General features: G+C 49.9%; 1 protein-coding gene across 1 annotated transcript in view; it reads left to right on the top strand.

Moving 5' to 3' along the window:
• Positions 1-12,977, top strand: part of CSMD2 (CUB and Sushi multiple domains 2) — a 258,061-nt gene that overhangs the window by 262 nt on the left and 244,822 nt on the right. Inside the window, exon 2 of the mRNA XM_033519645.1 lies at positions 453-669. Coding sequence (XP_033375536.1) covers positions 453-669 — 217 coding nt within the window. The remainder of the gene's footprint in view (positions 1-452; positions 670-12,977) is intronic.

Below are 12,977 nucleotides of genomic sequence, written 5' to 3'. Positions count from 1 at the left end.
AGGAGACAACCTGCTCTGGCATTGTCCCTGGAATTGGGGGAGAAGGAGACAACCTGCTCTGGCATTGTCCCTGTGCTGTTCTGTGAAAAAGCAGGGCCTGGCACCTGGCACAAGTGAAATCCCAAATGCAGTGTGATGGGAGGATGCTGGGTTCTGTGGAGGGCTGGGGAAGGGTGGCTGAGGAAGGAGCTGTCCCCAGGGCCAGGCAGCAGCTGTGAATCCAGCTGTGCTCACAGCTGCTGAGAGCAGAGCCCAGGACGTGTCTGGGGGTTTGGGCTCCACATCCCTGCAGGGAGGAGTCCAAAGCTTCATCTCCAGATTTCACTTTTCTCTGTTTCCTGGGACAAAGAAACCTGGTGGGAAGAGCTCTGTGTGCTCTGTTGGGATGGTGAGGACATTCAATATTCACCTGACACCCTCTGACTTTGTGCTTTTGTCTTTTCTCTTGCCAGCCCAGAACTGCAGTCACACATTGCAGGGCCCAAACGGGACAATACAGAGCCCAGGCTTCCCCTATGGATACCCCAATTATGCAAACTGCACGTGGACAATCACTGCTGAGGAGCAGAACAGGATACAGCTTGTTTTCCAGTCCTTTGCATTAGAGGAAGATTTTGATGTATTATCCATCTACGATGGGCTGCCTCAGCAGGGGAATCTGAGAACGAGGTACAGTGTTCATTACAGTGATGTTTATAAACATGTTCCCCTTCCTGCCACTGGGATTAAATCTGGCCTTGGATTTTCATGCTGAAATAAACTGGGAGTGTTTCTCCATGAGCAATTCTTATAGTTGTTTTGAATTCTTATCTCTGATAAGGCTTGAAATGTTTCTCTGAATGCCTGACAGTAATGATTTATCAAGACTCATCCTAGACATCCAGAGGAGTTAATTAGGAAGTAGAGCAGGAGGGAAGCAGAGTTAATGTGCAGAGAGCTTCCCTCAGTCCACACGAGACTCTGGGAATGGGAGGATGGGCTGTGGGGCTCAGTGATAGCTCTGCCAAAGGCTCTGTGGGTTTTCCCCCAAAATCTGGGCTATTCCTTAACTCCCAGTCCATCCAGCAGCTGGACAGGGCTGCATTCCCTCCTGTCTGTTGGATCTCCAGGGATAAGAAGTGTTCAGTAATCCAGTTTAGTAAGAAAACTCCCCATGGCTTCTCAAATGAGGCTTTCAGTGTTGAAGAAAGTTTTGTGGGAGGCCGATTTTGAGCTGTTGCTGTGGCAGCAGATGCTCTGTGAGGTGTCAGCTGTGGAGCAGTCGTGATCTCAGGCCAGATGGAATCAGCTGGGTGACTGGGGACACGGCTGGGGACACGGCTGGAGGTGCTGGTGGCAGCTCCAGCCGACAGCGATGCATTCAAAATCTCCCGGAGCAGTGGCAGCGTCCAGGCTCTGAATCCCTGGCAAGAATGCTGGAGCACTGCAAATAGATTTTCCTTCAAACCACTCGAGTTCAGGACAAATCCATTGACCTCAGTGTCTTGTCTAACCCGAGTGGAGCATCTGAGCTGCACCCTGGTGGAAATCAGCTCTTTATGTAGATTATTTCAGTTATGCAAATAAATCATCTCCTCATCTGGCAACTGTGCTTGAGAATCACTTTAATTATGGGACCTTGGCATTTAATCAGGAGGTTCAGTGCTTTGCTTTGGGGATAATGGAAAGGTGGAAAATTGGGAGTAAAATCCAGCTCAGGAAACTTTGTGTGGTGAGAAGTTAATGCTGCTCTGAGATACAAGAATATTCTGGTTGTAAATAAAAGTAGCAGAAAGGGACCTCCCAAGTGTGAGCTGGAGCTCTGCCCTGAGGGTCTGTGGCCCTGCACTGGGGGAAGGTGAGGAGACAGAAAAGGTCCCCCCGTCTGCATCCCTGGAGAAGTTCAGGTGCAGCTTGGGCAGGTGAGTGGGAGCTGGGGGATGGAACCAGCAGCAAAAGCCACGTGGGAATGCTCCATCTCTGATGAGGAGTTCAGGAAATGGAGTGTGTTCAGGGCAGACAAGTGAAATAAAGGGGGGAAATAAAGGGGGATTTCTAGGGTTCTGAAAGCACTTAAAGGAGGCTTAGCAAAAATTAACTCCTGCATGGTGGGCATTAGCTTTCCTGCTTTGGACACTTCTGCATTAGTAACTTTTAAACTTCTAACAAAAGGAGTTGGCTCCTTTGAGCTGTTTCATGTCTCATCTCTTTGTTCACCAATTTTAGTGTTTGGGCAATGCTCTGGTGCACAGGGTGGGGTTGTTGGGATGTCTCCTGATCCTTGTGGGTCCCTTCCATCTCAGGAGATCCCAGCTATTATTTTTGGTACATAATCTCACCTCATTAAACTCTAACTGTTGTCCAACACTGGGTTACTTCTTTTTTCTCCCTCTTTCTCCCTTTTTTCTCTTGCTCATGGCCATCAATTTTGCTTTTTTTTTTTCTTACCTGCTTTCCAAATGTTCTCAATTCATCACTGAGGCGCAGGCCTGAAGATGGATGACCACGTGTCGCTCATCAGAGCTCACCCAAAATGAGCTGTGAGCAAGGGGAAAAGAAGGGATAACTGGATTTCTTTGCTTCTTCCCCTCTCAAACTTGTATTTTTGAGCATCCCTGATGCATTTCAGGTCCTTCCCACCCCAGACCATTCCAGGATTTCCTGGGAAGGGGTTAATGTTTTGCTGGCAAACACCCTCTTGTCTTGCAATTTAATGTGGTGTGAAGGTTCCCTAATAGAATAAGAGCAGCCCTAATCCAATGAGGCATTTGCTAATAAACAGCTTTACTGGATATTAGGGAATTTGCGTTGCGTGTTTGTGATGAGGACGTGAATATTAAATGGGTTTCAGTGCCTTAATTTAGACATCCAGGGCTGTTGTCATCTCTCAGTGCCATGACTTTGCTTTGTTTGCTAAAATCAGAGCTCATTTCCAAGTCTTTGTGATTCCAGCTTCTCTCAAATAATCAGGTTTTTAGAATCCTGGAATGGGTTGGATTGGAAGGGAACTTAAATTCTATCTCATTCCATGCTCTGCCATGGCCAGGGACACCTTCCACTAGCCCAGCTCGCTCCAACCCGGCCTTGGACACTTCAGGGATGGAGCAGCCACAGCTTCCCTGGACAGCCTGTGCCAGGACCTCCCCACCCTCACAGGGAAGGATTTTTTTCTGTGTATGTAACCTAAACTTCCCTTTTTTCAGTTGGAACCCATTCCTCCCTGTCCACCAGAATTTTCCCAGCTCCTGGCTTCCAGCAGGAACCACTGTGGGGGAATTTTCTGTGAAACCTGAGAGCTGTGGTGGCTGCAGAGTTTTCCTTGATGAGGGACATGAGGATTTGGTTCCTGTCCAGGACTTCCCCTTCCTTCTCTTGAGCTCATTACACCTAACCAGACCCTCCTAAATGCTCTTCCTTCAAGTTCCCAACTGCTGTGGGATCAGGGAGTCTTGTGGATCCCTGCAGTTATTCCAGAACAGTCTTTTCCCAGTTCCCATTGTGCCTTGTGATTGTGTCATTGTTCGAGGTCGCTCCAATCAGGTTCCCTTCCTGATTGCCTTCCCACTGTGCTGGGCTGGGAAACTGCACAGAGCTGACTACAATTTGAATTTTTGGGGTTATTTATGGCACTGAGATTGCTGTGGGATCTGGGAGACTCTCTGCACCTCTTTGTGTCAGACTCTTGTTCCATGACATCTGTGACATCCGTGACATTCATGACATCCATGACATCTTGTTCCATTCAATGACAGAACCATGTGGCTTCCCCCAGATTTTTCATCTGCTGATAATTTTCAGGACACTTCTAAAGTAAGAATCTTAAATCACTTGCAAATTCCCTGATTTAAAGCTTCAGGCTTGTACTCAGATCCAGGGAAAACACATTTACAGTCTCCCTGTGAGTCGATCCTTGTAGCTCGCTAATTCTGTTTTCCCAGCGAGACCTGGTGAATTTACACTCCAAATAGAAGTGGTCAGCTTAGAAGATCAGATTTTTTAATTTTTTCCTTCCAGAGATGTTTAAAACTACGTTGGGAAGCCCAGGGAATAGAACAGGGGATATTTCTACCAGCAGAGACTCCTCACTTGTAAATGGGCTGAGCAGTGCTGAGGTTTCTCAAGCTCTTCCAAATCTTGGACTTCCCACCTGTTGTGGGCAGGGAATTGTGTCATCCTCTGGTCTCTTCTTGTTCAAACAAAATGTTTCAGTGATGCTGAGTTTGTTTTACTGAGAAAACGTTTGTTTGAGGCTGTGCATCCAGAGAAAAAGAAGTGCCAGAGCCTCAGCAGCGCCGGTTGCGTTTCCACAGGCGTCGCTCGGAGGTGTTTATTGACTCAGCTGGGAAGAACCTGCCCGTTCTGAGGAGGGTTTTGCAGAAGTTCCCGTGCCTGCAGACTGTGCAGGGTCTGAGGAAATGTTTGCAGTCATTACTGCAGTGGGGTTCTGTGCAAAGCAGAGAAATCCTGCTGCTGGCACAGGGCCCCGCTTCCCTTGCAGCTCACGTCCCACATCTCACAGCGTCTCCTCAAGTTGCTTCCAGATCCTCATCCTTCTTCCCTGACAAGTGGCTGAAGAGTGAGGAGAAGGATTGCCATCAATCTGCTGTGTGAGCAATTCAGAACCACATCTTGGGCCATATTTAAATGACTGAAAGTTGAAGGATTTTGTGTGAACCCAGAAACAATGTGATCCTTGGGATAAGAGCGGAGTTATCTCTGGGCTGACCTAATTACAGCTGCACCAGGAATTACCTGCACCTTGCATGTTTCTCTGATAACCTTTTAATTACTCTTTGAAAAAGCAGCTTGGGTGACTTGTACTTAATTACCAGTCAAGAGCACAAAGCTTTTGATCTTAAAAGCAGCAAAAGGGAGGAGGAGAGGAAGGGACAAAGGCAACTGGGGAGGAGAGAGTTCCTCCAGTGTTGCTGTGGCTTGCAGAGATGCAAATTTGGGGTGAAACAACATCCTGGGGTTCATTCCTGGCAAAGAAATTCCTGGAAAAACAGCATTTGTCAGATGGGAAAGCACAGAGCTGGTGTTAGGAGTTTGTGTTGAGTCACCTCTGGTCCTTTGTCGCTGCCTCATGTCTCCAAGGTGACTACAGTTCTTTTTGCTAAGGAGAAGGATAAATAAAGCAGAGGGCCAGCTAAATCCTTTGTCACCTTTAGTAAACATCTGAGCCCTACCTCCCTCTCCCCCTCAGCAGAGTCTTTTGTCACTTCCCATTAACTCCATGGGAAAAGAAACACAACAAAACCCCACTTAAATTTATGTTCTCTGCTTTGTAGGATAAAATCCACTTTACTTGTTTTTTCTCTCTGGGAAGAGCCGTGTTTGAGCTGTTCCAGCAGCTCTAGGACCCTTCAGCAGCATCCCTGTTTTGTTCTGAGGAAGTGCTGAGTGTTTAAACTCTGTCTGCAGGATAATTGATGAAACTGGAGCTGAAAGTCTGGGAGAGGTAATGGAGTTAATGCAACTGCAGCACGGCTCTGCAATTTCGATTCAGTTTTTCCATATTTATTAGCAGAGGGTGCATCAGGAGGAGTGATAAAAGCAGCTGATTCAATCAGAGTGGGAGCTCTTTCCCTGGCACCGTGTGGAATGTTGTAGGCTTAGGAGGAGGCTTGGCATGGGTATTTTGGCAGCCTCTTCAGAGATGGGGAGGGAGCAGTTTTGTCCTGCTTTAGGGGTTCAAGGACCTGCTTTCACCTCTGCTTTCCCAGGTGTGAGGTGAGACACACGGGCGAGGTCTCTGAAGGTGTTGCTGTTACTCCAATAATATTTTCTTCCCCAAATGATTTTTGTTTTCCCTCAAACTGGTGATTAACCACGTTTATAGGGACAATCTCCCAGCAAAGCCTGACAAACCCCACCCCTGGAAGTGTCCAAGGACAGCTTGGAGCAACCTGGGATAGTGGGAGGTGTCCCTGCCCATGGCAGGGGTGGAATGGGACAAGATTTAAGGTCCTGGGATTTTGTGAGCTTTAAATTAAGGTATGTGAAGTGGATTAAGTGTAGAAAGATTTTCTGTAGTTGGACAGCATCTACTGGATTTCAATTAAGGCTCTGCCCTGGAACCACGTTGGATGGATCCATGAGCCCTGGCTGCTGTTGGTGAGTGAGGCAGGGGTATTTTAGGGTAAGTTTAAACAGACCATGGAAATTCTGGGGAGAATCTTGGTGTCCTTCATCTTCCATTTCCACATCGATGGAATTGTTTAAAGCCTCCTGTGCCTCTGGCCTGGAGCTGTGGAGGATGTGGCTGAGATGTGCCCTGGCCTGGCTGAGGCAGCAGCAGGAGCTGGTGGGACTCTGCTGTGACCCCTGATAGCAAAACGCACAAAACTTCCCCCCTCAGCCTCTCCTGCTGAGGTTCAGCTGCTCTGGGTGACAGCACAGGGATCCCAGGGCATTCCCAGAGCCCAGGATCGTGTGTTCCTGTCTGGATTCCCTCAGCTGCTGGCTGGTTTCTCCTTCAGGGCAGCCCAGTCCTTGCAGACGTGGGGAGATGGTGAGGGCTGCAGGTAAATCCAGCCTCAGGTGGCTCTCAGGGCTCACTCCTCCTTATCAGAGATGGCTCATGATAAACCCAGCTGGTACTCCACCAAGAAATCTTCTCTGGAGTTCTAGATCAAGTTTATCTTTTTATCATCTTTTTCATCGGTTTAAAGTGACACAGTCACAGCCACTGCGAGTCACTCATTTCAGACTCAGCTGCCTTCATTCCTGAGCAGGAATGACAATTCCAGCCCCAGTGGGGAGATTTCTGGGGTCAGAGGGAGCGAGATGAGGTTTTTTTAGCAGTGGAAGGAGGGAAATTGAACCAGCCCACGGCCCTGGCAGGGTGCTTCTCATTTTTAGATTGCTCTGGGAGGGAGCAGGGCTGGGTGAGGAGGGTGAGGGCAGCACAGGGAGCTCTTGGTTGTTGCCCAATTGCTCTGTGACAAGGAGGTGGCTCCGGTCTGGCCCTGCTTGTAGGAACCTGTCCCAAAAGTCTCTTGACTTCATACAGAACCAAACCTTCAGAAATCAGGTGAGCAGGATGGTGGCACTGCCCTCAGTGGAGCCAGGATGGGGTGGGCAGTGCAGCAGAGGGTGTAGGGGAAAGGCAGAGCACTGGGATGTACTGGGAATCCCTCCCAGGAGCAGGGATCAATCCTGCCCAGAGCCCAGGAGCTGCTCTGCTCCCTGGGCAAATCCCTTATCAGCTTTCCCAGCTGTGAAATGCCATAATCCCAGAATCACAGAGAGCTGCTGGCCTGAGAGCTTCTCCATCCTACCTTTCTTGTGTTTTGGGCTGTGTCAGACATTTGTGCCTGTTCTCCAGACTGTAGGACACTGGATTCCTGCACTGGAGAGCTGCTGGAGCCCTGGCTGTTCCCAACACCTCTGCTGTGGCAGCTCTTGCTCCTTGTTCCCCACTTGCCCTGTGTTTAGCAATAAACAAACCTTGTGTGATTTCCAGGGGGTTCCAAGAACTTATTTTTCCCATTTACTCAATTTCACACCCCCTGGTGACTTTTTTTCTTTTTTTTCCTTTTCTTTTTTTTAAAAGAGAGACAGAAATAACCCAAATCTGCCAAGTTCTGAATTGAAGCCACTGAGCCGTGCTTGGGTTGTATCCAAACTTGTCTTTGTTTACTCGGAATGTCAGCTCAGATTTGCCAGGGGGTGACTGAGATTTGATGAACTTTCCTGTGAATTTGTCTTTTTTCTTCCTCTTGGTTTGTCATAATGAGGCTGAGAACAGAGGTGCCAGAGTTGGATTTCATGGAATTGTGGAAGGGTTTGGGTGGGAAGGGAATTAAAGCTCACCCAGCTCCACCCCCATGGGCAGGGACTTCCCCAGTCCCAGCTCCTTCCTGTGCTGGGAGCCCAGGGCTGGAGGCAGCTCTGCAGGTGAGGTCTCACCTGAGCAGGGCAGAGGGGATAAAATCCCACTGCAATCCCAGGAAGTCTTGGAAAAATGAGCGTGGAAGTGACGTGAGAAAAATAATAAATCACATCCAACTCCATGCTCTTCCCACTCCACTGCATTGCGTGGAAAATCAAATTTATTGAAATTTTTGATGCCCAGTACCTGTCCCCAGTCTGAGGCATGAAGGCCTCATATATCTGAGCTGGCTGTGCTGGCTCTGGGCTCTATAAATAACACTTTTCTAGTGGGAATTGACCCAAACCCCGCTTTAAACAAGTGGAGAAATCCATCCAGGCTGGGATTTATGAGCTCTGTCACTGTCCCCTGAGCCTGTGTTGGTTAATGAAGCTTTGTCAGTGTCAGAGGTAAGCAAAGGGCTCCTGAGCCTTGATGGATTGTGCTTGGCTTGGGCAAGGGAGGGAAGTGCAGCTCATTCCTGAGACTGAGAGCTGTGCTAGATAAAATTCCTGGGAAAATTGTGGGTGTTTATGGCACTGTGAGAGGTTAAGGAACAGAAAAAACAGGGGGGTTTTGCCCCTTGCTTGTTACTGTCATGGTAAGAAAAATACAAAGTAGTGAATGTCAGAAGCAACGGATGGTGTTAATTTGGCATCAGTTCTCCAGCAATGGGATGGAAAGGGATAAAATGAGCCATGGCTGGTGCAATGTGAGAAGATCCAAGGAGTTGCTGGTGCTCAGGGCAGGTGTTTGTTCTGTGCCTGACTCCCAAACCAAAGCAGTTGGGTTCTGAGCACAGATCCCTCCACCAGGCTGGGTAAATTCAACTGGGAACTGTTCTTGTGTCACTGCAGGATCCTTTTAAACTGGTTGAGAGTTGATATTTTTTTTGTTCCAGAGCATCATTTCAGCCTTGCAGGGCTCCAAATGAAAGGACAACTATCTCAGTGACACCAGCGAGCTGTGCCTGGCGGACAGAGCTGCCTTTTAAGTGTCTGCAGCATTTGGGAGCTGGGAGCGCTCTCAGATCATGCTCTGCTTGTTTTATTGATGATTAATGAGAGCATTCGTGTTCATGTGCGCTGGAAAAAAGCTGACATCTCACTGTAATTGCGTTTTTCTTCAATAAATACAGGGAAAATCTAACAGAGTCACTGAGGGGAGAAATTCCTGCCCCAGCCCAGCCTGAGGAAATGCCAGGAGAAAGTGAGCTGGCTCCTCAGGTGTGGCTTTTATCCACAGCCACTGGAAACAGGAAAAGGTCTGCAGGAACCAGAAGGGATGAGATGAGTGAGAGAGGCTGAGGCAGCAGCACCTGGGTACAGCCTGAGGGGATCAGCCAGGGCTGGGAGGAGGAGGAGGAGGAGGATTCTGGAGCACAGGGGTGGCACTGAAAAGCCAGGGCACCTCAGAAGCCTGGCACACAGCGAGGGGACAAACACAGCCCTGCCAGCCCCAGTGTCCTGCAGCCACCTCAGCCCTGCTGCCCAAGGCTCTGCCAGCTCTGCAAAGTCCCAAAGGTTCCCTTGGGATGTGGTCCAGGATTTGGAGGAGATCTTAAACCCCTTCAGGATGAGAGATGATTTCTAAAATTAAGGCATTCCTAGGAATGAAAAGATATTTTTTCCCCATAGACGCTTTTCCCACCATTAACTGTGTCTTTACAGAAAATAATTCTGCCTCCTGTGCTGAGGTCTGAGATGGGATTTCCCATTCCCTCTCTTGCATTTGTTCTTGTGTTTGTGGTGTCCATTCCATGGGGCAGTCCTGGGGAGGACACCTGTGAGTGACCCCAGCTCGTGGCTGTTCCCAGCTTCCCTGAGAGTTTAAGTTCCAAACATGCATCCATCTGCATTCCTGAAGGTGTTCCCCCTGCGACAGGTGGGCTGCAACACTCCCACATCCTCCATGACCCTGAGGGAGTTGGAAATGTTGATTAATATCACTTTTCCTGTGGCCATTTTTCAGCTGGAGCATCCAGCCCTTTTCCCTGGTGTTCCCTCCTTTCCTGTGCACCTGGACCAGCTGGACAAGGCACATGAAACTGGATTCAAAGTCACTTGGAAGTCACTGGGCTCTTCTGTTGGTCCCAGCTGGTGATGGATGAGTTGAATCCTTCATGAATTCACCTTTTAAATGACTCCAGGCTGGCTTTGCCCTGTTAGCTGGGAGCAGTGGGAGAGGACTGCTCATTCCAGACTTTTCCAAAGGGTACATCTCCCTTGGAGCGTTGTTTTCTCAGCACACAGTGGCTGGATCACAGGATGGTGATCATGTGGAAGGTTCAAAGGGACTATGAGGAGTTGGACCTGGCTGACCCTTGTAGATCCATTCCAACTCAGAATATTCTGTAATGACAGGGTCATCTGGTGCCATCTCCCTGCTCCAGCAGGGCCATCCCAGAGCACAGAAGGCACAGGATTGTGTCCAGGTGGTTGTGGAGTATCCCCAGGGAGGAGACTGCACAGCCTCTCTGGGCTCTGCTCAGGGCTGGGCATTGCCCAGGGCAGAAGTTCTGTCTCCTGTGCAGGGGAAATTCCTGGGATCAGTCCCTGCCTGTTCCTCTGGTGCCACTGCTGGGCCTGGAGCTGAGCCTGGGCCCTGCTCTGACCCTCCCTGCACACAGGGACGGACAGGGACAGACAGGGACAGACAAGGGACACCCAGGGACATCCAAGAGACACCCAGGGACATCCAAGGGACATCCAAGGGACACACCCAGGGACATCCAAGAGACACCCAGGGACACCCAGGGACATCCAAGGGACACCCAGGGACATCCAAGAGACACCCAGGGACACCCAGGGCTGAGGGCCCCTCTCAGCATCTCCTCAGTCCCAGCTCGCTCTGTCTTTCCTGGGCAGGGAGCTGCTCCAGGCCCTTCCTCAGCTCCACAGTGCTCCAGGAGCTCCTGTCCCTGCAGTCCCAAGGATTCAGAGTTGGACCAGCACCCCAGATGTGCCTCCCAGGGCTGGGCAGAGGGGCAGGATCCCCTCCCTCACACCTGCCTTGAAAGGATCATTATCCTGGGATGGAGCAGGGGTGCCAGGCTGGTGTCATTTACCCTGCACACTGCAAGGAGAGTGGCTCATTTGATGGGAAATTTTTCCTAATAGGTGCCTTTAAATGACAGGCAGGAAAAGCTCACCGAGCTATGGGGTGGTGTAATTTAATGCTGGGTTAAATGATACAATCCAGTGCATTTTCATTAGATGTTCTGAGACACTTCTCCAGCATTTATGCTTTAAAGGCTGCTGGATTGCCAGCTGCAATAACTGTTTTGATTGCAGCCTGAGCTGATGGTGGGCATCCTACCAGAAAAATAATGGGCTGGGCTTTAATTATGGCACCTGCACTCCCAAAGGGGCGCCTGCGTCACCGCGAGCGGGACGCTTGTGCTGCATCCAGAGGGATGGGATAATGTGCAACAGATGGAGCTGAGGGGGTTTGGAACAGGGCTGGGGGGTCCTGGTGGGTGTTGAGCTCTGGGGGAGAAGGAAGTGTTCAGGTGTGGATTGAAGCTGCTGAGCAGAGCAGTCAGGGGGGCTCTGGCTGGGGCTCAGCTCCTGTCAGAGGTGCATGGGGCAGTTTTCCATCGATGCTGTCGTGCTGGAAGGATCCACTGAGGGGCTGGAGAGTGTCCAGGGAAAGGGAGAGAGCTGGGAAAGGGGCTCAGCCTGGAGAAAAGGAGGCTCAGGGGGATTTCTGGCTCTGCACAACTCCCTGACAGGAGGGGACAGCCAGGGGGTTTGGGCTCTGCTCCCAGGGAACAGGGACAGGAGGAGAGGGAACGGCCTCAGGCTGGGCCAGGAGAGATTTAAATTGGATATTATGGAAAATTTCTCCATGGAAAGGGTGGACAGACATTGGAAGGGGCTGCCCAGAGAGGTTTGGAGTCCCAGTCCCTGGATGCAGGCACAGGGAAGGTCTGGATGTGGCACTCGGGGACAAAGTGAGGATTGGGCACAGGTTGGACTCGATGGTCCTGGAAGGCTTCTCCAACCTCCCTGATTCTGGGGTTCTGCCCCATCTGATTCCAGGCTGAGCCTCGTGGCAGGAGGGTGTTCTCACCTGTGGAAGGTGTTCTCACTGCCATCAGCTCTCCCAGAAAAGATTTTTCCATCCTGCTGCAAACTGGGAGCCAAAGCAGGAAGATTTGCAGCATCCGTGGCACACCTGAAGCAGAGCACGAGGGATGCAAACAGAGCAGAGGATTTCTGTGTTGATTTGTTTGGATATATTGATTTTTTGCAAGGGCAAGCTTATCAAGTGGCATTTCTGGCACTGGTTTCGTTTGGTTCCTCACGGCAGGAGCAAAATTAAGCCAATGAAAAACACATTGCAAATCTCACACAATCAGTGCTGGCTCCAAGCACGTTAAGGGGATAATCACTCAATAATCCATTTGGCTAGAGGTACAGAAGGAATGGAATATGATTATTCCTGCTGTTATTACTGCCCTCAACTCCATAAAAACAAGGAACGGAGTTTGCTGCTTTTTTGCTTTGTTAGTGTGTATTTTGTGATTGCTGCCCTAAAGATCAGCCATGTCAGAATTGCTGTTTGGTGGGGATTGATTCCATGTTCTGTCTGCCATTCCCATGGTTTAAATTTCTCTGGGATGCAGATTTAGGGAGGAAGGCAGGAGAACAGTTACCAAGCAGGGATTCCTGCCAATCCAGCTGTCTTGGAGCTTTGGAACAGCAGAGCTGAGGTTTTGAACATGGACATGGTAAATGATTGTTCCTTCAAGGGGATGCTGCCTGGGCTCTCACTTGGACAAGGCAAGGACATCAGAGAGGATAAAAAATTCAGTTGTGTGCATTGGCTGGAGGCTTGAGAGGAGAAGTGGGTTTTATTGTGATTTCAGTGAGAACCAGGAGCAGTTCCAGCTCGTTCCCAGTGCAGGATTTCCCTGCAGGAGCAGCCAGGGAGGGCTGTGGGGCAGAGGTGCTGCACAGATAATTTCATGACTGAAGCAGCATTTCCTGCTTCCTCCTGACTGAGTTTGGTTTCAGCAGTGGTGGTGAAGCCACGAGTGATGTGTGGGCAGAGGGGCTCTTCGGTGTGCAGGGCAGCAGGGCTTGGTGCAGGGTTTGGAGCAGGGTTTGGTGCAGGG

The sequence above is a fragment of the Parus major genome, chromosome 23 (genome assembly GCF_001522545.3).
Source record: "Parus major isolate Abel chromosome 23, Parus_major1.1, whole genome shotgun sequence".
Taxonomy (NCBI): Eukaryota; Metazoa; Chordata; class Aves; order Passeriformes; family Paridae; genus Parus; species Parus major.
Note: the sequence above shows the minus strand (reverse complement) of the source record. Positions and strands in the feature narration are given on the sequence as shown.